This window comes from Epargyreus clarus, unplaced genomic scaffold (assembly GCF_041222505.1).
Source record: "Epargyreus clarus isolate Ecla_fem2 unplaced genomic scaffold, WU_Ecla_fem_2.2 ptg000021l, whole genome shotgun sequence".
NCBI classification, from domain to species: Eukaryota; Metazoa; Arthropoda; class Insecta; order Lepidoptera; family Hesperiidae; genus Epargyreus; species Epargyreus clarus.
The window spans coordinates 16,719,210-16,745,072 of NW_027332228.1; the positions used below are offsets into that span (position 1 = coordinate 16,719,210).

General features: G+C 34.4%; 1 protein-coding gene across 1 annotated transcript; it reads right to left on the minus strand.

Moving 5' to 3' along the window:
- Positions 1-736: 736 nt before the first annotated feature.
- Positions 737-25,863, minus strand: LOC140750896 (sodium channel protein Nach). The gene is made up of 12 exons (XM_073084622.1): positions 25,822-25,863; positions 24,672-24,778; positions 24,119-24,272; positions 18,305-18,435; positions 16,520-16,640; positions 15,502-15,663; positions 14,346-14,445; positions 9,366-9,437; positions 6,391-6,500; positions 2,156-2,164; positions 1,827-1,920; positions 737-969 (listed from the first exon to the last, which is right to left on the minus strand). The coding sequence occupies exons 1-12, from the start codon at positions 25,861-25,863 to the stop codon at positions 737-739; spliced, it is 1,335 nt and encodes a 444-aa protein (XP_072940723.1).

Genomic DNA, 25,863 nt, shown 5'->3' on the forward strand with positions numbered 1-25,863 from the left:
AGCTGTAGGAGTTTCTCATTTCACATTTGTATATTCGTGGCAAATAAGAATGGAAAATAATATTCAATTTTTCTTCTGTCAAGTTTAATATATGCATTACTAAAACTATTTAATAATATTTTATAGACATAATATATTACGAATGTTCATGAAGTCGCTTTTATGTTGCAAGTCCTGAAAGCTTTGTAATCCCGAAAGAAACATATCATGATCTAGATTCTGATAACATAATTTTCGTGGTACTCAACTAACCTAAAACATAAATCTAATTACGTACGTTCTTGAGTATTAATATTGTATCGCGTATAAATAATTATAAGCTCTAAGTTTACCCAATTTAAAGTTATACTTGTAAACTTAATAAATCTTATTAACAATTTAGTTTGACGTTTTTGCGGCAAAATAAGTAAAAATTGTGGTGTGAAATTATTTTACCTTTGAATACAAAGCGCCACCAAAGTGCCATTTGGTCATCAAAACATGTTATAATAGATTTTTTTTTAAAGTATTGTAAACTGTATGTTAGTCTTCTTTCACCTTCATAGTATAAAAATTGCTACCTGTCATTTTACTGAAGTAAAAATAATACCAGTAATAGTTAAGTAAATTTAATCAAAACTGTATGTCTTTTACATTCAATCTTAAGTATTTATCATAAATTGAATTAAAAGTACAAATGAATACAAACATTTTGTTAAGTCATTTAACCTGTTAATATTTAATAATTAAAACATAGCTAATTAACGAACCGGTAGCGTCCATTACCCAGGTGATTTTCCGGCGATATCTTTGAAACAAAATCCTTTTTCCTTGCCAGCCTTGCACGTTTTCCAATCTTTCCCTGGGTAGTTATTTTCTTGCGCGAAACAACTACCGTCGTATACAACAACTCGAGAGCGAACCAGAGTATTTCAATTATACTTATAATGGACCCTCCGAGACATAAACCGAAGATGCCGCCGAGATTTGCTAGAAAATAAAATCTATTTTTACTTCAATAAATATTACAATACTTATTTGTTAGTAGTAGTGATATTGTATGTATTCTTCTATATATGTATATAATGTATTCTTCAAGTATCAAATTATCCGATTAGAAAGGTGAAATACAAAAGTTCTTGATCGGTTCTGAGGTATTTGAAGTTGAAAGTGCAAAGAACTGCGGTTAGTTCAACGTTCTGTCTAAGATTGTCTGCTTCTTAACTACTTTACACATCTCTGTTAATAGCAGTTTTATATCAGTATAAAGGTGCTCTTTGGACATAATGACCAAGATACATGCAGTAAAGTGCTTACACGATCTACCCATGTCCTAAGAGGTACTCGATTATGACTGATCTTAAATTATTTTTGAACTTAATTACAATTTGTGCTTATTTATTACCTAAGTTAACATTTGTTTATTAAAATTAACTTTATTGACACAAAAAATTAAATTACACGTAAGAAGTTTGAAACCCTTACCATTAGTTTTTACGTTTTGACAAATATGATTGTTTTGGTATTTGTTTACGTATTTGCCCATACAGTTTCCAATCAGCGCCCCTAGCGGATTATATCGTAACTTGGAAATAGTATGGGCCAATACGTAAACAAATACCAAAACAGTCATATTTGTTAAAACGTAAAAACTCACGGTAAGGGTACTGGTTCCTGAGTTGGTCAAAACTGTATGGAACCAGCGTCCTCCATTTTCAAGTACAATATCACTTACATAAATAGACATGTGAAACAATAAGAGATACTTTTCAAGTATGCGATTAGGCTCTTAATAAGTAGCCATTCCACGTGCATCCAGATGTTGGTCAATGTAAAAATGCTCTTACCCAACATTTGGTCCCAAGTGTAGAGCACTTCTCTTCGATACTTCATGCAGGTGTCGTCAGAAAAGTGAACTGCAACTCGACTATACCCCTTGCTCTGATTTCTGTAACATTTACTGTACTTAAAATTACTTATTGTACTAAAAAATATTAAACTTGACGCGAGGTTTTCATGATTACACGGTTTAGCCGAAAACAGCGTGAATGGTAGTAAAATATTAACTAAATAAAATAATATACTAGTACTATTTTACAGTATTCTACCAAATTTATAAGTGAATCTTCTACTTAAGTGATGTCAAAATACGAGTATACTATTTCAAAATTGTTACGATTTTTAACTTTTTAAATTTTATATGTCTAAATTTTCAGCTAATAAATATATCTGTGATGCAACTATCCAAAAATATGTTTCAATACCGAATAATTTTATTTTTAAAAGAAACAGAAATTACAAGAACGCAGTGAGGCAGAATATAATCTGAAGCATCTTTTTTATTGGGCCTATTTGTAACAATTTTTCACTTTGCAACACCTGTGCCCTATCTATTAACGTCGACTTTTACCTTGATGGGGTGCGTCAATCCCGTGTTATTTTTTAACCGACTTCAAAAAAGGAGGAGGTTTCTCAATTCGACCGTATATACTTTTTTTTTTTTTTTTTTATGTTTGTTCGGCGATTTTTTCACGATGCCGCGACCGATCGACATGATTCATACACCATTGTATGTGGCTAGTTTCACAGGGGGTCCCATTTCGAGGAAATTTGAAAATTTCCGCCAGTTTTCCCGGAAAATTGGAAAACCCCGATTTCATATAAACTTGAATAACTCGAGTATTTCTTAACCAATTTTAATTTTCTTTTTTTCATATGAAAGGGAGTTTCGTTGCGGTACTTTCCTAGCTTAACATTAGTATGCTCTGATGATTAGAATTTAAGTTATGGGGTGGAACTCATCATCACTACCCCTGCTTTTTACATATTTTATGACAACTTACCTTCTGCCCACTCAATTCTCATGAAACTTAAAATGAACATTGAGTATCTAGGTTAACATGATATGATGGAAAATTTGACCTTCAACTCTTCAACCCTGGTAATGCAGAAGTGCCTCCTGCCTCAACCATACAAGTTAGGCATTTGGAACTTATGGATATTTAATAAAATCGATAAGTTGAGATATATGATGGAAAATTTGATCTTCTACTCTTCAACTCTGATAATGCAGAGGTGCCTCCTGCCTCAACCATACAAGTTAGCCATTTGATGCTTATGAATATTCAATAAGGTTGATAGGTAGATATATATGGTGGAAAATTTGACCTTCTACTCTTCAACTCTGATAATGCAGAAGTGCCTCCTGCCTCAATCATACAAGTTAGGCATTTGGAGCTTACGAATATATGATGAGGTCATGAGTAGAGACATATAATGGAAGATATGACCTTCAATTCTTCAATCCTGATGATGCAGATGTGCCTCCCATGTTAAGTATATAGAATATACATTTGTTGTAATGAAGTTGCTAGACAGAGACATATGATGAAAAATTTGACCTTCAACTCCTTTTTCTTTTCTTAACTATTGAATTAAGGTATATTGGACCGGTTCACTCGCAGAGTTTTACCACCTAGTTTGATTTATTTACTTATCTGTTCCTACCTAACCTAGCCAATAATTAGTATCTCATAAAGCCTCGCCTATAGTGTTTCGTATTGAATTGGTTAAGTTAGGTTGGAACATATAAGACAATATAAAACTAAGCGAGAAGGGCGCGGCAGCGCCCTGCGAGCGGGTGGGTCCAATCCGTATGAATTCAGACCTTACCTTTATTCATGATCACCTTTATACAATTTTACATAATATTAATACAAACGTTAGCATATCATCACTAAAAAGGGTGAAAAAAAAAATTTTAACAAAAAAATAAAACCGACTTCTATGTCACTACAAAGTAAAAAATAATTGAAATAAATGTTGGTTTAGTACATATTTCTGAAGTCGGCGCTCATATTGGACACGCTGTTTACACTGTTATCAAACGAAATATATTGAGCGCCGACATCAGAAATATGTACTAAACCAACATTTATTTCAATTATTTTTTACTTTGTAGTGACATAGAAGTCGGTTTTATTTTTTTGTTAAATTTTTTTTTATCATTATTTTTTATAAAAAATATTTTTAGGTGTCCATAAAGTTCAGATCCGTCCACTTCTGGTCATAGACTTTTCTTATTAAGGGAGCTTGGCAGTAGTTACCACGCAGTGGATGAATAACTGTGTCGAAAGATGCTGGCAATCGTCATTATCCCACTGACCCATTGATGGGCACGAGTCTCCTCACAATTGAGACGAGCTTAGGCCATAGTCCATGGTGCTGTTCAAATTCGGATTGGTAGACTTCAAAACATTGAAAATCTTTTTAAAAGAACTTTGTTCCTTCTCTCATGTTGTTTTAGATAAGTATGTTATTTATAATACGCACATAAATTTTAAAAATCAGATGTCTAGGAGATAAACCGCGGACCATTTGAGAAACCGAGTTTCAAACCACTAGGTTATCTGTGCTTGGGGCTTAATTATATATCCTGGATTAATTGCTTTATTTTATTTTATTACAGAAAAAGAGATAGCAACGGACACCAGACAAGGCTCCAATCATGCTATTATGGTGGATTACAGACGTCCATTGGCGGTAGCTCCTACTCGTATATTATCATGACAGCGCGCTCGTTTGCTACATTCAATTACATAAAAAGAAAAAGAAACTGAACAAAACTTCCTATGAAATTTATATTTACAGTAGAATTTTTAGTGATTCTCACACTCATAAACGAATAAAGTTAATTAACAAAGAATACTGGAATTGACAGTTATGAAAATGATTTATTTTTTTCCCGGGAATCGAACCCGACATTGGCACAAATCGAAACACAGCCAATTTTACTACCTTATTATATTTAAACATGTATTTAAGTTAGTTTATCATTTGAAAATAATATATTGCGGGTACTTCTGTGAAAACGATTTTATACGATTTATTTACGGCGCCCATTTAATAAATAGGTAGGATCTCAGTTACAAAGACTGTGGGTTCACTTTAGTAGATTAGAGGGAGCCCTCACATTTAGTATTCGATCTCTTTCATGCCTATACTTACATGACTGAGATAGAAATAGAAGAAAAATAAAGCAAAATGAATACCATGAAATGATAACATTTTAGCCATTGACTGTATTATAGGTAAATTAGATACTTTGTAGGATTCTCCGGAAAAAACTCTGAAAGGAAGTTAGTTAAGTATTATTTTGTATAATATATTTATATCTCAATTACTTTATGATAACTAAAAACTGCTAGTCCGCTCTGAATATAGAAATGACTTGCGTCGCCATAGCAAATTGTATGACGACACCCGCTCGCAACAACTTCAGAGCGGACTAGCAGTTTGACGCTAATTATAACATAAGAGCGACAGTAAATTAATACACGAGTAACAGAAAAGGTTGAAAGGGTCAAAAACTTCGTAAAACCCTTCGTGGATTGACTCCTGTCACTGCTGGCGTTCCTATTTCTGCCTAATTACAGGTGTCAAACGTGCTGTACGCAATAATATCAATTATCTTCTCACTATACATTACTTATAAGTGAAAATTATCTACTTGTTGAAAGTTATCTACTGCTGTACTCTACTACTCCAATAAAAATATCATTCTATGTCATCGCCATATATTTTACAAAACCTTCATTTAAGTCGAACTCAAGAGCATGTGCTAAATAGCAAATATAAATATGGCAATATAATTAGGACATACTCGTAATTTCGACTTTCCACGACAATGAATGTACTTAGGAAGACTTGTTTAAATGTTTACCAGAACATTAAGTTTCTTATGAATGCTTGCTACAAAATATTTACTAAGAGCTTTTAATTAGGGCGTACAATTGGAGAAATATATTGTATTTAATAATTAGACAAATAACGATGTTCTTATAAGGTCAAAGCAATGGCCCAATTCTTTGACATCATTGTTTTATTTATTCTTCTATATCGTCTAGTGGAGTATCCTAAGACATCAAGTCCATTTCTCCAGACTTATTATGTTGTGATATTTTTTATACGAAAATAGCTTTAAAGAATCGGAGAAAATCAATCCGTGATCGGATCCCAATATAAGAAACGAAAAATTCGTATTTTTTGATAATTGCCAAATTATTTTTGTGAACGCATTATTAAGGCCTCTGCTGGGCACGAGCTTTTGTTGAGAGTGAAAGGGATGTGGACATTTTTCATGACACTGGTCCTTTACAGATTGTTAGAATTCACAAATCTTCGAGTTTTTAAGAACTCACAGGCGTGTTCATTATTTTAAGATTATATATACCTTTACCTTTAAAGCAATTGATAATTAATTTCTAATACATATGTAAGTTAAAAAACAGCGGTCCCGATAAGGCGATTCGTTCTTTGAACCCTCACATTTCGAAGTGTTTGACTTGAGTATCTACTGCGCTACCAGTACTACTCGTACGTTATGTGTATAATTATGATAATTTACCCGACATTCCGTCCCTGGTTTACGTATTCCGCCTCGGTCTCGTACTGCACGTAATCGCATTTCTGATAGCAGGCCTCCTCCGGGATCATGGCTCTGATGTCACCTTGAACGCGCTCTGAAACACATTTTTGATATTAGGGTTCCGTAGGAGTAGCAGACGAGCATCCAGTCCATCTGATGGTAAGCGGCTGCTGCCGCCCATGGACATCTGTAATCAACCCCAGATATTTCTGCCTGAGGTCGGCTACAGATGCGCCGTTACCCCTGAGGACTAAGCTGAAACGCCTCGGAAAAGTCTGTCTCCCTTACCACACCCTTCAAACTGGAACACAGCAGCACCTAACATTGCTGTTATTAGGTAGAAATAGGTGTGACGGTGGTGCCGCCGGAGTCGAACCACAAAGGGTCTACCACCTACCACCTTCCATACCCAAAGGTTGAAAACGGGACCCTGTAATTAAGACTTATTAATAATTAAGACTACCTATCTACGGAACTGTAATAGACAGACAATTGAAATTTTTACAGAGGATGCATAACTAAAAATAAAATAAAGTTAAATAAATATCAAGGGGGGCCTCTATACAACCAACCGGTATTTTTCGATCAAACAGTTAAACCGTATTAGGGATATAGTTGAAATTTTTACAATTCGTTTAGTATCCACAATTATAGTGGAACTATATGTATGTGGCACGTGGTACGGAAGCGTCCATGTGCGAATTCCTACTTGGCGAATTATTTACTATATGTAAACGTAATACCGTATCATAAGCCTTTGAGTTGAAAGAGTGTATTTACTCGTATGTTATGTACACAAATATAGGAAATTGAAACATCCGTTATAATAACTGTTGCGTGCCACGTTTTTGGTAATTCATCGGATACCAAAATATAATGACGCTATCTGTTGAATGCTTGTTTGTCTGTTTGTACGAGATATTCTCTTATACTATTGAAGTGATTTAGATGGAGTATCTAATTTAATATAGCTGTTGTAACGGAGTGTAATATGGGCTTTTTTTTACTTAGTTGTCAGGAAATACATAAAAAACCATATATATGCTCAGTATGAGAAATGAAGTAATGAAGTAAATTAGAAGGCATATTTATACTAAGTACTTATTCTTCACATATTTATGTACTAGAGTCGAACAGGCGTAAAGGAAGATCGCCAAAGTATTTATAAAAAAACATACATTTTAATTTTAATCTGCAACACGACAAGGAAACATTTTAGTCGTACCTCTGGTCCCCAGAGAAATTTAGGCTTATTTTACGTAATATGCAGTTGGATTGTAAAAATAAAATACGTCACAACCAGATCTCTGGAGGATATTTATCAGGAAGACTAAAGCCGAGAGGCCTCTAGAGGCAAAAAATTTAGATTTGACTCGAAATAATATTTACACAAGAAACATTCCTTTGCCAAAGGTAAAAATTTACCATTTTGTTCCGAATTTCCGATAAAATACAAGCACTACAACTGTATTCCGCCGGGGCCGTTAAGATGTTCCTCTGAATCTCAAATTTTGGGAGCATGGAACATTTAGTATGTGAGATTGACTTGCATAAGACCATTTTTACTTCATTCTTATTTCGAAAAAATGCACAGGTTTATCGCTGAAAGTTTTGGTTATATGATTGGAAGTTGTGGTAAAATATTAGATCTTCTTATAATAACCGAAATAGCTTATGTGAAGATAATATAATCTTAAGCGATTATTTATTATTTTCCCAGACGAAGCCGTGGTTACATAGCATTGTATAAATTTAATGGTTCATTTCTTTTGTGCTATTCTGAAAGATCCTTTATTAATAAAATATCGATCGAAGCTTAATAGGCGATCAAATGTCAATTTTTATTATTTACAAATTGGTAGCGTATTTTCTAATGGAGGGATAATGAGCTCTTGTGCCAGCAATAATGACATTAAATCTCCATCATCCGATCTGTTCCAAGATTTCAAATTATGGTATCGTCATTCAAATTACGTACATGTACGAAGTTTCACTTCGGAACGACACTTCAAAGTAGGTAAAAATTGACTTAATAAATTGTATTACTTTGTTTGCTAGTTAGTTACTTAATTGTTTTTTTTACAAATAAAGAATGATATTTTTAAGTGTGTAACTAGGTAATAATGTGATTTAGTACTGCCTGACACCTTGTGAGTCGGTAGAAACCGTAATTTAAATAAAAACTCGATTATTACGTTTTAGTTGCTTTCAGTCCCTTTCATGCAAAAACGGCCTTAACTTTTTTTCTTCAACTTTAAATAGTAAGTGTGGTACCTTTTTGAAATCTCTATTAACTGGACATATTTTTTTGCGCAATGTACACTTATAGTCCAGTACATTTTTTTTTCACCGCGACGAGTCAAATTTGAGAGAAAAACAGTAAAAAAATTAAAATCTAAAAATATCCCTAATTTTTTCATGGTTCCTTTGCATCTTTTAACCAATTTACATTTCAATATGATACACCAAGTATCTGATAGTATTTAACAGAAAAAATAAACACTGCATCACCAAATTTGTACACGCAGTTAACGAAAGAAGATGAAGAGCTGAATTTCTCAAAAAATCTAAAACAATTGATAGTGCAAAAACGGTGACACTTTTACTGAGGTATTTTTTTTTCCCAGAGAGGTCAGACCCTCACCTATGTTCTCCCCAAGTTTGTCGTGGTACTTACGGGACACCCTGTATAGATGTCAGGGTGTTAAATTATGAAAAACTCTTACATTATTTTTTTATATAGATACATATAAATCTGTGAACATATAAATTTCCTATTCAAAAGCGTTTATATTTAATAAATGAAATAAAAAATAAAAGTAAAAGATAATTGCCCAGTTATGTTTCCTAATTACTTTTTGATTACTTCCTTATTAATAGTATTGCTTCCTTATTATAAATATTTTATTAAAAAAGTTTCATTACAATTTAGTACAAAAATTAAGAAAATTGTGCTTACCTAAAGTTTGATAGATACACGGAAGTTGATGCCACGGACACGCCGGCAACTCTTCTACTTGGAGATCCTCCGCTGAAATGACATAACGTATTAAAACTTATAAAGAATATTACCGTAGAATAGACAATAATCAGAAAATGCTAAAACTTAAATAGTAACTTTTGTCCTTCATTGTGTACTACTATTGTGTACTACTAATCTCGTCTCATCAATTAGTTAAATTGTATTTTTTTTGTAAATAAAGCTACAAATACCAAACGCCAGATAAAACATTTCAATCGAATTATGTTAACTTAAGTGCTGAGCTTATAAGTAAAAATACAAAATTAAAGTTTATTGTATTAAATACTAATTGATCCAGCCGGATCAATTATTATTTAGTAGTAACTACTACTACTAATTAAGTAGGAACTTTTAAATGAAATACTTAAAACGTACAGTACGTAAATTTGTTTTTAAATGGAGCGGAAACTGAAATAAATTACACGTGAACTTCAATACAGAAAACTACATAAATTCAACGTTCGTTTACTAGTTCTTCGGAAATTTAAATTGAAATCACGTATGTGTGAAGTTAGATCGACTGCTTATTAGGTTTCTTTGAGAATATTTTCTTTCCAACCCCATTTCTAAAACCATTTTTATAAATGTGCTGAGCTTATAAGTAAAAATACAAAATTAAAGTTTATTGTATTAAATACTAATTGATCCAGCCGGATTAATTATTATTAAGTAGTAACTAAATGGCTCCGATATGATTTTCACCATCTAAAGTTCGAAACAATTACACCTACTTACATAACTTAAAAGCGCCCACAAGTCAACTAATTATGTAGTCTAAGTCCCCTAATTCTGTACTCTCCCTATTATTCCACGAGTAACTTGATCTGTTTATTATCCCTAAACTTACTGAACCAAACGACTATCACGCCTGTTTTGTTAAATTATCATGGAGGTTATATGAGGAAACATAATACTGTATAATTAAGTACCTCAGCACTATCATAAATGTGTGTTATAAAATTCATAAAACCGTGTTATAAAATTAAAGTTCATTATGTGTGTGTATCAAGTTTAATTTTATTCGAATGTAGCAACGGTTATAATTAGCAGTTACTAGTAAATTCTTATTTTAAGAACAAAAACCAGACCGATTTAAATTATATCCTTAGTTGTTCCCACGATAGACAAATCCAACACCTCATATGTTAAAATCGATCAAGTCGTTTGACCTGATGGGCATGCCAAAGGATGAGACATATATAAATACAGTCGAAAAATGTAACCCTCCGCAGTCGGGTCAAAATGTTTTCAAATGTAAGAGGGTATTTTGACAAAGAGCGAGGGTGGTTTACTATAATATATATTGTTATGAATCCGCAGCTAGTATAGTGGCGCCCTCAACAAAAATGTCTGTTACCTTGAGTCTTGCCAAAGGTTAATAAGTAAAACCAAACTTTCTACGTATTCGGTAGATGAAATTGCTTTCGTTTAGTTTCCTTATCCGTTACCATGTGACACCGGATTAACTGTATTTATCGTCATGATCCCGTAATTGGTCCATCGGCGGAATTAAGCCGTCAATAAACAACTATGGCTAACACATCCAAAAAAGTATCATGTAGTAAAGTTTATGACTCTTTTATGCAAGTCTTTCTTCGGTTGAAACTTTTAATACCCATTTTAATAATATAAGGTAAACAGACGAGCGTGCAGTCTACCTCACGATAGGTGGCCACTGCCGCACTTGGACATCTGTAATCAACCCCAGATAAGAATAGATTCCTACCTCAGGTCGCTAACATATGCGCCGATGCCCCTATAGAGAAATCTGGAATCCACCTAAGTTTATTAATATAATTTGTAAAACATAATAATAAAGGAACTTTTAAATGAAATACTGAAAACGTACAGTACGTAAATTTGTTTTTAAATGGAGCGGAAACTGAAATAAATTACACGTGAACTTCAATACAGACAACTACATACTCGTAAATTCAACGTTCGTTTACTAGTTCTTCGGAAATTTAAATTGAAATCACGTATATGTGAAGTTAGATCGACTGCTTATTAGGTTTCCTTGAGAATATTTTCTTTCCAACCCCATTTTTAAAACCATTTTTATAAATGTTGCTATATTATATGATATTGATTATATATCTTTGTTTCTTTTGCTTCTTTTTCTTTCTACCTTTCTTGATGAATAAGTCATGGCTATTGAATATTCTGAACTAGAGAACTTCAATAAAACCAAAAACTCAACTTCTTAGAAATATAATAATACCCTCGAACAACATTACCCTCCGCGGTTTCCTCTTCATCCAAATATTTATATCTAGTTGTGTTCATTGTGTCCACAATAAGTAAAATTGATGGCATGGCTCACAAAAAACTTTATTACCTATTACTATAATACAATGGACCGTAGCTACTAAACAGAACGAAAAAGTTACGCAAAGATAGACTTTATACACTTTGAACACTATATTAGAGTATAATACCTATTATTATAAAGATTGATGGGATATTAACTTTAAGCTAAAGATCGGTACCAAATAGAAATAATTGTATAACATAAACATTGTATATTGAAGGTGGTAGAACCCTTTGTGGTTCGACTCCGGCGGCCACCGCCACATTTCTACCTAATAACAGCAGTGTTAGGCGCTTCTGTGTTCTGGTTTGAAGGGTGTGGTAAGGGAGACAGACTTTCCCGAGGCGTTTCAGCTTAGTCCTCAGGGGTAGCGGCGCACCTGTGGCCGACTTCAGGTGGGAATATCTAATCCTATCTGGGGTTGATTACAGATGTCCATGGGCGGCAGTAGCCACTTACCATCAGGTGGACTGTATGCTCGTCTGCTACTCCTATATTATAAAAAAGAAATATTAAAATGTTTCGGGTTTCGGGTTCGAAGTCGGACAGGAAGAAATAGTAATTTATAGGAATATTTTGGGTCTATTTAGAGACTATGAACGAAAAAGATATTTTTTGTTCCTCTTTTTACCCGACTGCCAAGGAAGGGTTATGTTTTTCGCGCGTATCTTGTATGTTTGTCTTTCTTTATTTGATCCGATCTTACAAACGGCTGGATGAATTTCAACAGTTAAGGTGTCATTATATTTGTCTCAATGACCCAAGTGTCCTTAGATAGGTGTTAGTAAAAAAAAATCAAAATGGCGGATTTTTGGCGCGAAATAGTAACACATTTTAAAAAAAAAGTTAACCGAACCTATCGAGTAGGGTATCAAATGAAAGGAAATTAAACGGAGATTATAAAAACATATTTATATATATATAAAACAGCAAGGTGACTGACTGACTGACTAACTAAATGACTTTTTCATTTTTCAGAAATCAACGTACAGCCTAAACTAAGGACCTTACAGTTCTGAAATTTTGCACATAGGTTCTCTATATAGCGTGAATAAGTACTAAGAAAGGCCTTTTGGAAATTCTACCCTTAAGAGGGTAAAATAGGGAAAAACAGTTTTTTTGAAATCCTTTAATTTTGAAGCAACTACTATAAAATTTTGTATTTGGCTTTCTGGATAGGAACAAGGACGCACTTATTTATCCCCCTCCGAAAAATCAACCCCGTAGAGGGTTAAATAAGGGTTAAAAGTTCATTTGAACAACCGTCAATTTTGAAGCAAACACTATGAAATTTTGTATCAGGATTGTTGGATAAAAATAATGAAATTCTACCTCTAACGAGGTAAAATAATGACCGAAACTTTGAATTACTGAAGTTATATATTTTATAGACCGTAAATGGTGAATTTTTCTCGCGAAATAGTAACACGTTTTAAAAAAAATTAACCAAAACTATCGAGTAGGGTGTCGAAATAAAGAAAATTAAGAGTAGATTACTCATACATTATATAATATATCTTATATATAAAATTCTCGTGTTAGTTACCGTACTCCTCCGAAACGGCTACACCGATTTTCACCAAATTTTATATACATAATCAGTAGGTCTGAGAATCGGCGTAAATGAGCACTAGGATAAATAAAATAGGATAATATCGTTTGAACATCTTTTGTTTTTGAAGCAGACACCTACTATGAAACTTTGTATTGGCTTTCTGGATAAAAATAATGAAATACGTATTTCACTGCTTTTGGAAATTCTACTTCAGCCTTTTTGGTGCAGTCGGGTTTTTGATTTTTTAAATTAATTACTTGTTCATATTTAATATCGAAATTCTAGTTAAGATGTTATTAATAAACAAAGTAGGTGGAGATCAGAAGAGAGATATCTTAGCGAGCCCGTGGTCTCGCCATTAGACTCGTAGAGTGGAACACCGCAGGGGCTAAGCTGGTAGGAGTCCGACATAACCCTTTGTCGCCCCCGCCACCGAGGATATCCATCAGCAAAAAAAAAAAATCTATCCAACGTATATGTTTCAACGAAACTTTGGAATAAATTTGTTTGAATGTTCTGTACTATTAGATTGATATTGGATTTTGTGCAACATCAAGGCATCGTGTATTACAATAGGAACGCAATAAAACCTTATTGCGTTTGCAATGGAATGTAAAAGAAATCTTTGCATTGTTCTGCAATGTTTTTTTTATAATACTTATTAAATAGCAAAGGATTCGTCAGCTATGCTCAAGTGATGGTAAGTGGCTATTGTGCTTCTAATGGGCATCTGCAATCAACCCCAGATAAGTTACAAGTCCTATCTGAGGTTAACCCCAGATTATTAATCATAATAATACTACTAATGATGTACTTGGAATAGTAATAGTATACTTGGAATGTTTCGGACATGTATGTCTCCCGTACTAAATGTAGCAACGCGAAATGTTGTTGTAATTAGGCAGAAAAAGGTGTGGCGATGGTGCCTCTGGAATCGAACCACAACGCATTCTACTTTCTAGTAAATCCACCTTAAGTCTGTATCTTAAGAGAACCATATAAATTTCTTATTTACTTACATTTTATATAATAATTTATAGCCATTACTCACATTTATAGCGAAACGGCAGACATCGGCAGTTTTCGACAACTTTCTTCATAATGAGCCTTGTTACACAGTTCTGATAAGATCTCGCATTCTCTCCGTGGTCCTTAAAAGTTTGTAATTCAATTAGGCTGAATCATTACAATACGTATAGTAAGATAAAATGTTTTGAAAGTAGATCAGTCATACCACAAATGAATTAATTGAATGAGTGAGTTGTGAAGAACTAACTTTCTTACTAAAGTTATATTAATCCATTTGAATACATATATGAAAGCATCTCGTAACAGTTGCAATTAGCAAAAATGGATTTTGATGGATGGCTCAAACTAAGTTGGAATGCAACATAATTATCATATTTTGTATTATTACAAAAATATTTGTAGCCTGTACTATCAGTCACTATAATAATAGAATGTCACGACTTTTAAAAATAATAATAAGAGGTTTTAGACAGGGAGCACTTTCAAAATTTTAGGGATATTCTTCTACTCGGCCAAGTTTTCTACGAACCGTGAATTAGTAGAGGACCCTTTTGCCTTCTTAGAAGACAAAAATTATGTTAAACGGTCCATAATAATGAAAAGGTTAAGAAGCCCTGGTCTCTGTCAATTACTTCAGCTATGTTCAGGTAAAATCTTAACTTTATTAACTAAGTATACTTTCTTCATCAACAATTTCCTCAAATCCCTTTTGTCACTTGAGCTCCATGAAATTGGGGAGAAATCTACCGCGGATGTCCCGTCGAATTAATTTTCTTTTATGATACAACTTTCAGTAAGGAAATTTTGACAAATAGAATTAGGGTAACCACTGTATTTTATCGTACTTAAATTCTTGTCAAATCAAAACCGGGTTCTATGTTTCGAGTTACCGCTTTTCTTGTTTTGTGGACTTAGTTAATATGAACAGAAACTTTCAAGGTTTAAGTTATAATGTAAACGATTCAATTATATTTTTGACCCTAAAATAACCGTTAATATAATTTTTGAGTAATTTAAATTGGAACATTCTAGAATTTTCTTCCTCTAAAAATTACAATTGTCAAATTTGTAGTTGGTGTTCGTTTGGCATTAATACTTATTTAAGGCAAAGTTACATCCGCATAACTACAAAGATACTATTATTGCAGAAAAACTTCTTACTACATCTTAATACTCACTTGATTCAAGACACATTTCCTATTCTTCAGAGATAGAGCCCTTACGTCGCTTGAGGAGTCAATAGTCCACACCTCTATGGTCACGTCGGAGTACGTGGATGGCGTTATCGTTATAGAGCTGTCCAGTAATGTCAGGTTGTCGAGCTCGTCAAATACGTAGAGCTAAGAAAATTTTCTAAGAGAATTATTATAAAAATTAAATGTATCCATGAAATTAAGAATAATAAACGAAAGTAAAAATATAGAGCTATAGAGCGGATATTGTCACGCTATTTATACAAGAACTTTCACTCCGTTTTACATTAACTCTATCTCAATTTGACTGGTATTTGACATATATCTCAGAACAACTAATTACCAATTGGTAATAACTTATGTATGACACATTTTCTTGTCCAGTTTAATGCTACATAGTTGAATATTTTTGCGACATCAATAAAGATATTGTTTGAACACACTGAATTCCAATACAGCTTGAAATTAAAATGTATATTCAACATAAAACTATTTTTTTGTATATTTATATAACTAAATTTAAAATTTGCCAACGATGGTAAATCAGGAACCTGATTAATTGATCAGTAAGGAAACTGCATTTTGATAAATATCTGTTCGTAACTGTTTCTTATTTACATCATTTACGTGGATCGAGCCTAAAAGATAATTTCCTTGGAAATGGGAGCGCGCTTATCTTTTGCCTTTTTTATTTCCGCTACTAAGGAAAGTATCTTTGATCTTTCAATTTAATTTCATCATTCTTAATTGAAGGACCAATTATAATTTTGATGACACTTCTAAAATCACAATAATGGGATTATGTTTAAAATTTCACTGTATTTCATAACGAAGATAAAAAATAAATTTAATTTTCCTCTTCAAGTATTGGCCACCTATTTTTTATATGGATGTGTTACGGCTCTTAGTGTGCCCGTGTGACCCACATTAAATTTTACTACTGCTTTGTTTTTAATGAGAAGGCGTAATATAAACTAAATTTATGATAAAACTCAAAATTTACCAAAACATAACCTTCATTGGATCCCTCTTCGCTGACGTCACGGCGGCTGTTAATGATTATATCTAAAGCTTCGGTTATTTCTATTCCAGACACAAAGTTTGTATCTTTTTTTGCATGATTTCTGGAAAAATAATCGTTAGGTAATCGTTATAAGAAAAAATACAAATATAGCGACATTTTGTGAAACCATTTCAATCCTGAATGAATAGCACGATCTACCTACCCAATGTCGCTGTCAAATTTACGAAAGTAATTAACATTCCAAACTCAAACGTAAAGTTTAGTTAAAATTAACTGTTCCAAACTCAAGCTGGTTGGCTTTCCAATTGACGGAAACCCCGTGCGGAAAACTAACGAATTAAAACTTATTACTTACCTGGTAAGCATATTTTGCTTACATAACTTACAATTAATTATATTTTTATAGTTTTTGCACGAGACCTATATTGGTTTTAATTAGGCCTATTATTTAATTTCTATATATTTTTTCAATTATAGGTATGAGTTGATTCTTAATCTGCAAACTTTTAATGACCCTCTATTTAGCCGGGATCTTACTGGGGTAGGCTTGGAGTATATTTCAACACAAGGCTTAGATACCATGAAAGTAATGTATGAGCGAATCTTTGTTAGATTACCATCGCTGACTGACGTCGCTTGGCGTTGATATTACAGATTAATAGAACGAGTTCGACTCGCACTTTTCAGCTTATTACTTTTTCTCATAAACCGATAGAAGGTGAGATATACCGATAAATCATCCGAAACGTGATTTATCAAAGTGACAGAAATGGCCCATATAGATACACCCCCATAATTCAACACCCCCATAACTTGGCTTCATTTTTGCAATATCATTCTATTTTTTTATTAACATTGGTACATACATAATATAAAGGAAAATCTTTCGTACCTACTACTACTACGTTAAAATCATTAATAACATAAATTAAAAATTTTATTACTATCATAGATGCAAAAGTAGATTGATTTATATTAAAAAAAATTATCACTATGCATGGCCATATCGTTATCATAATCCATCCTTAAATTATCATTCACTTCATGATGGAAAAAATAGTGCCAAAAATCTGTTATTAACCCCCAAACAGGCTTTGGAGCTCTACCGGAGGATAGTTACAGATGCTTTGCTAAATTAAACCCAGGGCTTACCAATCAATCCCATTCTGAGAGAAAAAGCGTGCATTTTAATGGAATAACTTTTAGTAGGTAATCGTGACACTGTCCCTGTAGTTCCGGGACCAGAATAGGGCTACGGTATCCCCTGCCTGTCGTAAGAGGCGACTAAAAGGGGCTTCCGGGGTTGCGGGCGGCAAGAGTGGGAGCTCGAACCGCCCGGCTAGTGACCCCGGGAAGGACGGCGGTATGTGTGGTCGCATACCGTCGTGCCCACCAGACGGTGTGGCGAGCATCAAGCTCACCTGGGCAGAGCCCGATGGGGCAACGCGCTAAGAGGACTCCGGTTGCGTTCCTTTGGAGATCCCGGAGTCCTCTACGCAGCGCCGAGGACGGCCACCGGGGGGGTTTTAGTGCGGTAAGAATCCCACATAACTCCGTGCCGCTCCCACGGCATAGGGTACCTTTTGAAGGTTTCCCCCTCGTAAACAAAAAAAAAAAAAAAAAAGGTAATCGTGACACAAAATCTCCATAAGTCTATGATCAGTTTGGCGGAGTTTGGCAACGAATCAGGATTTTATTTGTACAGATAATTTCACAAGGCACAAACAGGTACCTACAGATCGAAAGGTCAAGTGGCCTATCTACCTGAAGTGTCGAATGTCGAATTGACAGCAATATCCAACCAACGTGAACACTTGTCTGAACATGTCGGCGCAGTCGTTCAACTTCGACCGCCAAGAACACTGTTGCAATATGACGTTGCAGGGCTTTTTCAACTGTAAACCAAAATACAATATAAGTGGTCGCAAAGTCAAAATGATGTTACAATGCAATAAAATATGAGAATTGAACCAATTACTTTGTGTCATACTTAAGAAAGATCTCTCAGGCACATCATCTTCACCCGTAGAAGCACGTGATCATTAATTTCTTTTTTTTCATCATTAATTTCGCAAGGAATATTGAAAATTCATGGGCCTGGGATTCGAACCCCTTGATTGAGAGGTCTAGTTTCAACTACTAAGTTATAACTATACGAGTATACAGCAACAATATAAAAAGGTCGATGGATAGGCAAATATAATTTTGTAGCGGTATTTTCCATACGGTATCAAGTAATTCGTTTTTGAATACAAAGTGACCACAACTTAACCGCTGGATCGCTGTAGCCAACGTGAAATTGAACTGCGTTTTGCGGACATCCTTTATAGCCTTTTGTTTCGTGTTGCTGATTTAATACTACATCTATATTAATAACATTCCTCGTAGCATTATTTGGAATAAAATAAGGCATAATTTCAAATGAAATTTAATTCAAATGGGATATATTCATTTGGTTATCATAAAGTGCTGGTGATCAAGAATTGTTGCCGTGATCAGCGTAAAGTGTAAAATTATTTTATTAAAATCTATTATGTATGTATTAGTAGCTTATGGATTATTTTCGGATCAGGATTTCTAAGTGGGAAGTGTGAAAAACAAATTATATATGGAATTATAACTAAGCAATGTATATTATCAATGCTACGCTATAATGGTATGTTTTTTTATACATATATTGTATACGTCGCATATCGTACTTAACCCGAATTTGTACATTTATTTCACTTGAACAAACTCACCAAATGTAATGAAACATATAACCAAATATTACCAGAAACATCATACACACTCAGTTTACTTTTATGCCCATTATGCCCCAAGTTAAGGCGAAAGCATCCATTATTTCAAGAACCGTGCAAGACACTTCTCTCTTGATAGAACAGTTAACGGGGCGAAACGACGATCAACGTGGTGTGACAAGGGTGCCATTTCAAGTGGAAAGGGGTTTGTACATTTTACAGTTTAATATTACAAATACCGTGTTTACCTTATGCGCATGAAGGACGTGGTATTTATTTGTCGGTTATACCTTGATTTGTAAAGTTGGTGAAAATGTATCACTTGTAAGGTTTTTTTGTCTTCTATGAAAAATAAAAGGGAGTACTTGTACTGTCAAGAATCATTTCACCGTCAAATTCATCATTTTTATGCTAGGTTTAGATATTCTCACTCGGCACTTGCCTTGACGACCGTTTATTCTCCGCAGGATGTGGATTGTTCAACGTGAATCAAAAATTTCGCGACTGTTATCGTATCGCGTTTACATCCTCGTCAATGTTAAATTTTCAGTGAGTTAGTTGGCCATTTTTTTTTATATAATATGGGAATGGCAGACGAGCATGCAGTCCACCTGATGGTAAGTGGCTACTGCCGCCCATGGACATCTGTAATCAACCCCAGATGGGATTAGATATTTCTACCTGAGGTCGGTCTCAGATGCGCCGCTACCCCTGAGGACTAAGCTGGAACGCCTCGGAGAAGTCTGTCTCCCTTACCACACCCTTCAAACCGGAACTCAGCAGCGCCTAACACTGCTGTTATTAGGTAAAAATAGGTGTGGTGGTGGTGCCGCCGGAGTCGAACCACAAAGGGTTGTACCACCTTCAAAATTATTGGCAAGTATCTAAATCTGGCATTAAACGTAACTACGCTACGTCACTTTTTTCACTCTAAAGGAAATTTGACTCTCATACCCATCAATAAAATTCGATAAGTTAAAAAACCCTCTTTTATTTCGACCATACTATCACAACTCAAGTTCAAATAAAAATAATTTCCACATTTTGATACCTTAGGTAATATTAAAAATTACCGTCACGGGACACCGTTAAACCATAATGAATGGTTTCCTTGTTTATAACACCATGATTGATTCACGATTCCATATTCACATCATCCATATTCAGGGTTGATCGACTGGCACTTTGGGACCAGTCGAAGGCTGTTCAGCTTTTTTTGCTTATGGTTTATGTTCATAACTTTTTAAATATAAATTGTGTGAAAAAATTGATAAATATAATTGAGAGAAATATTGACATGTGATTCTGAATTGGATTTTTTCATGCAGTTAATTTCAGTGGAATTAAATTTATGATCACATTACTGGTTTAAAGCATTACTTGACTAATAATTACATATACCAGTAATTTCTATGATTTTTTCTCATTTATTTTCCTATCATGCTATTTTAGTAGCAATCGAACCTTAAAGAGTTTAAATTGCGCAAAGCTCTCAGGAATAATTAGTAAGGATAATTCAAAATTGTTAGCAAAACTTTAACCACATCCAACCTAATTTGCAAATTTCAATGAGTTTTGTAACTTTGAAGCAAGTTACAAAACTCATTGAAAATGACGTATAAAGAGGGCGCTTATCAATCTTGTCTCAAGTTTCGTGGAGGTAGAAAATTGTTATCCTTACCAATTTTCTACATTACGGGCATGTAAGCAGTTTAAAGTGTTGCAAAGTTTTTGATTAATTTTCGTACCGGTTCAGTGATAGCTGTGGTTCGCAACTCGGCATCTGGTACAGGAGTCCGTGGTTTGATTCCCAAAATAATTCCAGTTTAAAACGTAGGTTATAGGCTTTCTGGGAAAATATATCTTACGCCCGTTATTAATAATCAATCTTTCCAATGTTTTGCTTACGAAATATCGGCGTTTGACAATTTCATCATCCTAGAGATTGTCATTTTTTAATCTTTAAGTAGAAATTTGATGGATTAATTACAGTCGTAAGAGAAACTAAAGCGTAGCGGAACGTATGTATAGTGACTCATAGGTAAGTCGTAACTTACCTATGATTCACTATACATACGTTCCGCTACGCTTTATTCGCTTCAAGCATTTCAAATTCAAACAAATTTCAGCAAACGCTACAATTTCCAACGCAATTACATGACCGTAAAAGCTGCAAGCGTGTGTGTCCTACCACATAAACTTGTAGCAGACCGAATTTAAAATATAATAGAAAAGAACTTTGATCATTGTAGCTCGTGGTCCTCTAGTTACTCTTTATAGAAAGGAATGCGTTTGCGGCTGTCTTCAAGTAACATTTTAATTACTGGATTGGATTGAAGTTTGTATGAGAATTATCCATTTTGAGTCGTTTGTAAGTCAATTTACGGTAATGAGCATTTAGTCCTTATAAAAATGTCTTTAAAAAATCTTTTTTATACAAATTGAGTGATAAATTATCTTTTTCGCATTTCCTTTGTTGCTTGATTACGCCTCCGTGGTCCTTTAGATACGGGTTTGTTTATCTTACAAATTGGTTTATTCAGGGGGGTGTTCTCTTCTCTACGATCTTAATCCTATACATTTGGAGTGATGAAGACGACTATTTGAAGTAATATTATTAATTGAACGGGTTTGTCGTTAGTATGATAATGAAGGGTCATATTGCTATCTTTGATAAGTAAAACAGAAAGATACTTCACCGCCTTGAAACTCAATGAAGCCCCTAAAGGATGATCTTGTTATTTATTGTTATAATGAAAATTGACAATTGAAAAAACATTTTTAGTGTAAATTTACGTATATATAACGAATACTTCGTAATTTACGTAATATATAAATATTTCAAACATTTTAGGGAGATTTTAAAACGAGGACGTGGCAACACTTTATTTACGCAACAATTTTAATTCTCAAAACTGGTTACACTTTCTTGTTAGAAGTGATCAATATATTTAAGTATTTTACTCATATAAGATTCATCCGGTACTGAGGGAAAATTTAAGACGATTGCATGTATCTATGATTGACCACAAGAATGTATTAGAAGATAATTGAAAAATAGTGGATATAGCGGCGATGCCACCGCAGTCAAATCACTCAGGAATTTAATATAGAAACCCAGCTCGTTTGCCACGTCATGTTTTTATATTAATATACTATATCATCTGAGATTGACAGTGATTATTTTTATGACCCAGTGCTGAGCTACAGTTTTACCCGAAAATTGAGGAGACCTTGAGTAGGTATACATTATAATGTCCATTCCAGTTTTATGATAAAACTCAATTGTTTTCAAATAGCACATAAGGCCTCCGATAATGTATGACTGCTACCTAATGATAACCACCAGATGACCTAGCTTATCTGCCAAAACGACCACGAAATTTACGCATTAAATTCCTGACTGCGACCGACATCGCATAATTTTACAAATCACATGACACACGTGGAACATGATTGACATAGAAGCGTCCTTAGCACTAGTGCTGCTAACATAATCCTAATAATAACTAATATTATAAATACGAATGTTAGTTTGTTTATTTCAAGGGTACTGAAATGGATATAGGGTACGTTATATCCCTATTTATAGTGTTAATGAAAAGTCGATAGCGTTATTATAAATTTTAGTTATTTATAAAATTTTAAACGAGCAATTGATAAAAAGATTAAAAGCAGTGATAAGCAGGAACTCGGCCTCTCGAGCGAGGGGTCCGAGGTTCAAATCCCGGGCACGCCAGGCACCTCTGATTTTTCAAAGTCATGTGCGTTTTCGATATTAATTATCACTTGCGCAAAACGGTGAAGAAAAACATCATGAGTAAACCTGCACACCTGAGAGATTTATTTAAAAAAATCTCAAAGGTATGTGAAATCTGCCAATACGCACTTGGCCGTCGCGGTAGACTATGGCCTCATTCTGAGAGGAGACCCGTGCCCAGCAATGGGACGATAATAGGTTGATGACGAAGCGAGCAATTCCCATTTCCAATCATGTATTACATAGTCATGATCGCAAACAATTCTCGCTACTAATTCATTAATGCAAATCGCTTCGGTTAAAATTACAATATCAGCTTCATTGAACCACATCGTAAATTAGAGTACAGTGCAAACTTTATACATGAATGAATTATACCGGTTTAATTAGCCCAGCGGTTATAACTTACTTATGTATTTAGATACAATAACCCCGCCTGATATCATGTTATCACTAAAATTATTGTTAGACAAAGATTTCTACAGCAACACTAATATTCCCTAACTTACGATTTCTTTTTGTAAGTTTAAAGTACCAAATGTTTTTTTTTTTTATAATATAGGATTAGGAGTGCAGTCCACCTGATGGTAATTGGCTACTGTCGCCCATGGACATCTGTAATCAATCCCAGATAGGACCAGAAATTCCTACCTGAGGTCGGCAACAGATGCGCCGCTCCCCCTGAGGACTAAGCTGGAACGCCTCGGAAAAGTATGTCTCCCTTACCACACCTTTCAAAACGGAACACAGCAGCGCTTAACACTGCTGTTATTAGGCAGAAATAGGTGTGGCGGTGGTGCCGCCGGAGCCGAATCTCAAAGGGTTCTACCACCTTTAAACATACATACAGTCCTCCAAATGGTAAGTGATGGAACTTCATATAGAACAGGTGCTCTACTTCAAGCCGATGGAAGATGCTGCCACTACCGAGGGCAGAGACGGTTGCCTCATATTAAGTCAAGCGGCATCCACACCACTCAACTAAAACGCAAGAACTGCTTCACGCTACACAGGTGTAACTCTCCTGATCGAACTTACTTGTTCTATTACTTAACAAACTAAAAAGTAATATTTTACCTCATCCAATAAAACATCGTACGAATAGCCAAGATCTTGTAAAATAGAATGCATTTTCTTCATTATAGGCTCGGGCTTGTAATCCTTACTTTTAACTTCTGAAAAACTTTTGTAAAATTCGTCTATTTGTGTCGAGTTATAGCCTCGCAATTGCCTAAAATTAAAGTATATTATTAGTTTATAATCGTTAACCTGTTCTTCTGTCAAACCTATTCCATACAAGCCACTATGTTCTAGGCAGATGAATTCAGAAACAAAGAATACCAACATGATATGTTCTAATTATTATTTAAGACTATAATGCATGTGTAACTAATCTTAGATTTCTATCCTATTTAGAGTCAGTTACATTGGTGAGATGATGTGCACGGTCGTAGGGCTTACTTCAAATGTTCTGATAATTTGCTGCTTTTATATCAAAAATAAATAGTAAAGACAGAGGCTAAATACTTAAAAAATCGTACGTAAGTCCATCCAATATAGTTGTAAACAGAAATGACGGCATTACCTACTATTCATCACGAAAATATAAATAAACAACAGAAACACTTACAATATGTTTGTTATGTTTTCGGTATTTGGTCGGTAAACCATTTCTGTATCGCAAACACTTATTGCGGGGAACGGTATTTTTTCTATCGAGTAGCGTGTTGACTCCACCTGAAAAACACTTTATACCTAGTAAATGTAAGCCTCAAGACCTCAGCGGGAGATAAGGAATGTGGCGAAAGTATTTAGAGCACGTATATTGGTTTGATTCACACAGATGGATAGGTATGTAAGGGAATTTACACACAAGCAATATTTAACGTGGACGATTGTTGCCGACCGTCCCTGGTCACGGATGGCGACAGGAGGGCTTTCGGCGGTGGTGGCTGACCATCGCTTATGCGCTAATGCCACCAACAACATCCAACACGGAATCTTCGACGACCCGCGTGGCGGAGCGGTCACCATACCGGTTTAATACTAAGAAAGGTAAATGATGAATTTAGATTTCTGTATGGTGCCCACGATACAGGGAGGGAATCCTAGTGTAGGGCATAGACCCAGAGTGTAGAACGATATAAGGGTAAGGGATATTATTTTAATGGATAATTTATGCATTTCAACGCCTTCTCGCTTTGAAATGATTATCGGGGAATATTAATGAAGTCTTTATACCTATACCTCTCTTTGTATACGTAACCTAATACCGTGCCTCGGGCGAAGTTAAACCATTAATAACATATGCATAAACCTGTTTGTCGAAATCAGCCATAATGCCAACTAAACCTCACAAATTGTGTGGTCTATCCGCTTAAATTTTCATAGTTTGAACTAAACATTGACACCGTATATTAATACTACATTATTGGTGCATTTTTAATGAAGCTCTGATATTCTATTAGTCTGTAATTTTCTAAATATTAATTTCCAAAATCAAATTTCAGGACTGTTTATTTAGCCGTTTGTATCAATAAATAAATATTATCATTAAATACATTTAGAACATTTCTGGCAACTTGTGTTTTTTTGCGGATCACATAAATGCTTTCTTTACGTATCTACTTATAATTTCTTATAGCAGTACAGGTTTCAAAACAACTTAATCAATATAAATTTTAAAATATTAAGAACTTAATATACGTCCATGTATCTAAAGAGTTTCACAGGGCTGTATTCTTTAACCGCTAAAGTAGTTCTTATGCGAAAATACTCACCACAGTAAAAGTGGGATCTACCATGAACTTGCTCCATATCAT

What these genes read in the sequence shown, in the direction of transcription:
- LOC140750896 (XM_073084622.1), bottom strand. Translation starts at nt 25,863, where the DNA reads ATGATATGGAGCAAGTTCATGGTAGATCCCACTTTTACTGTG. An exon ending in CCAATGAAGGTTATGTTTTG is followed by an intron (nt 15,664 to 16,519) that starts GTAAATTTTGAG and finishes AAATTTTCTTAG; the next exon opens with CTCTACGTATTTGACGAGCT. An exon ending in CACTTGGGACCAAATGTTGG is followed by an intron (nt 970 to 1,826) that starts GTAAGAGCATTT and finishes TTTATTTTCTAG; the next exon opens with CAAATCTCGGCGGCATCTTC.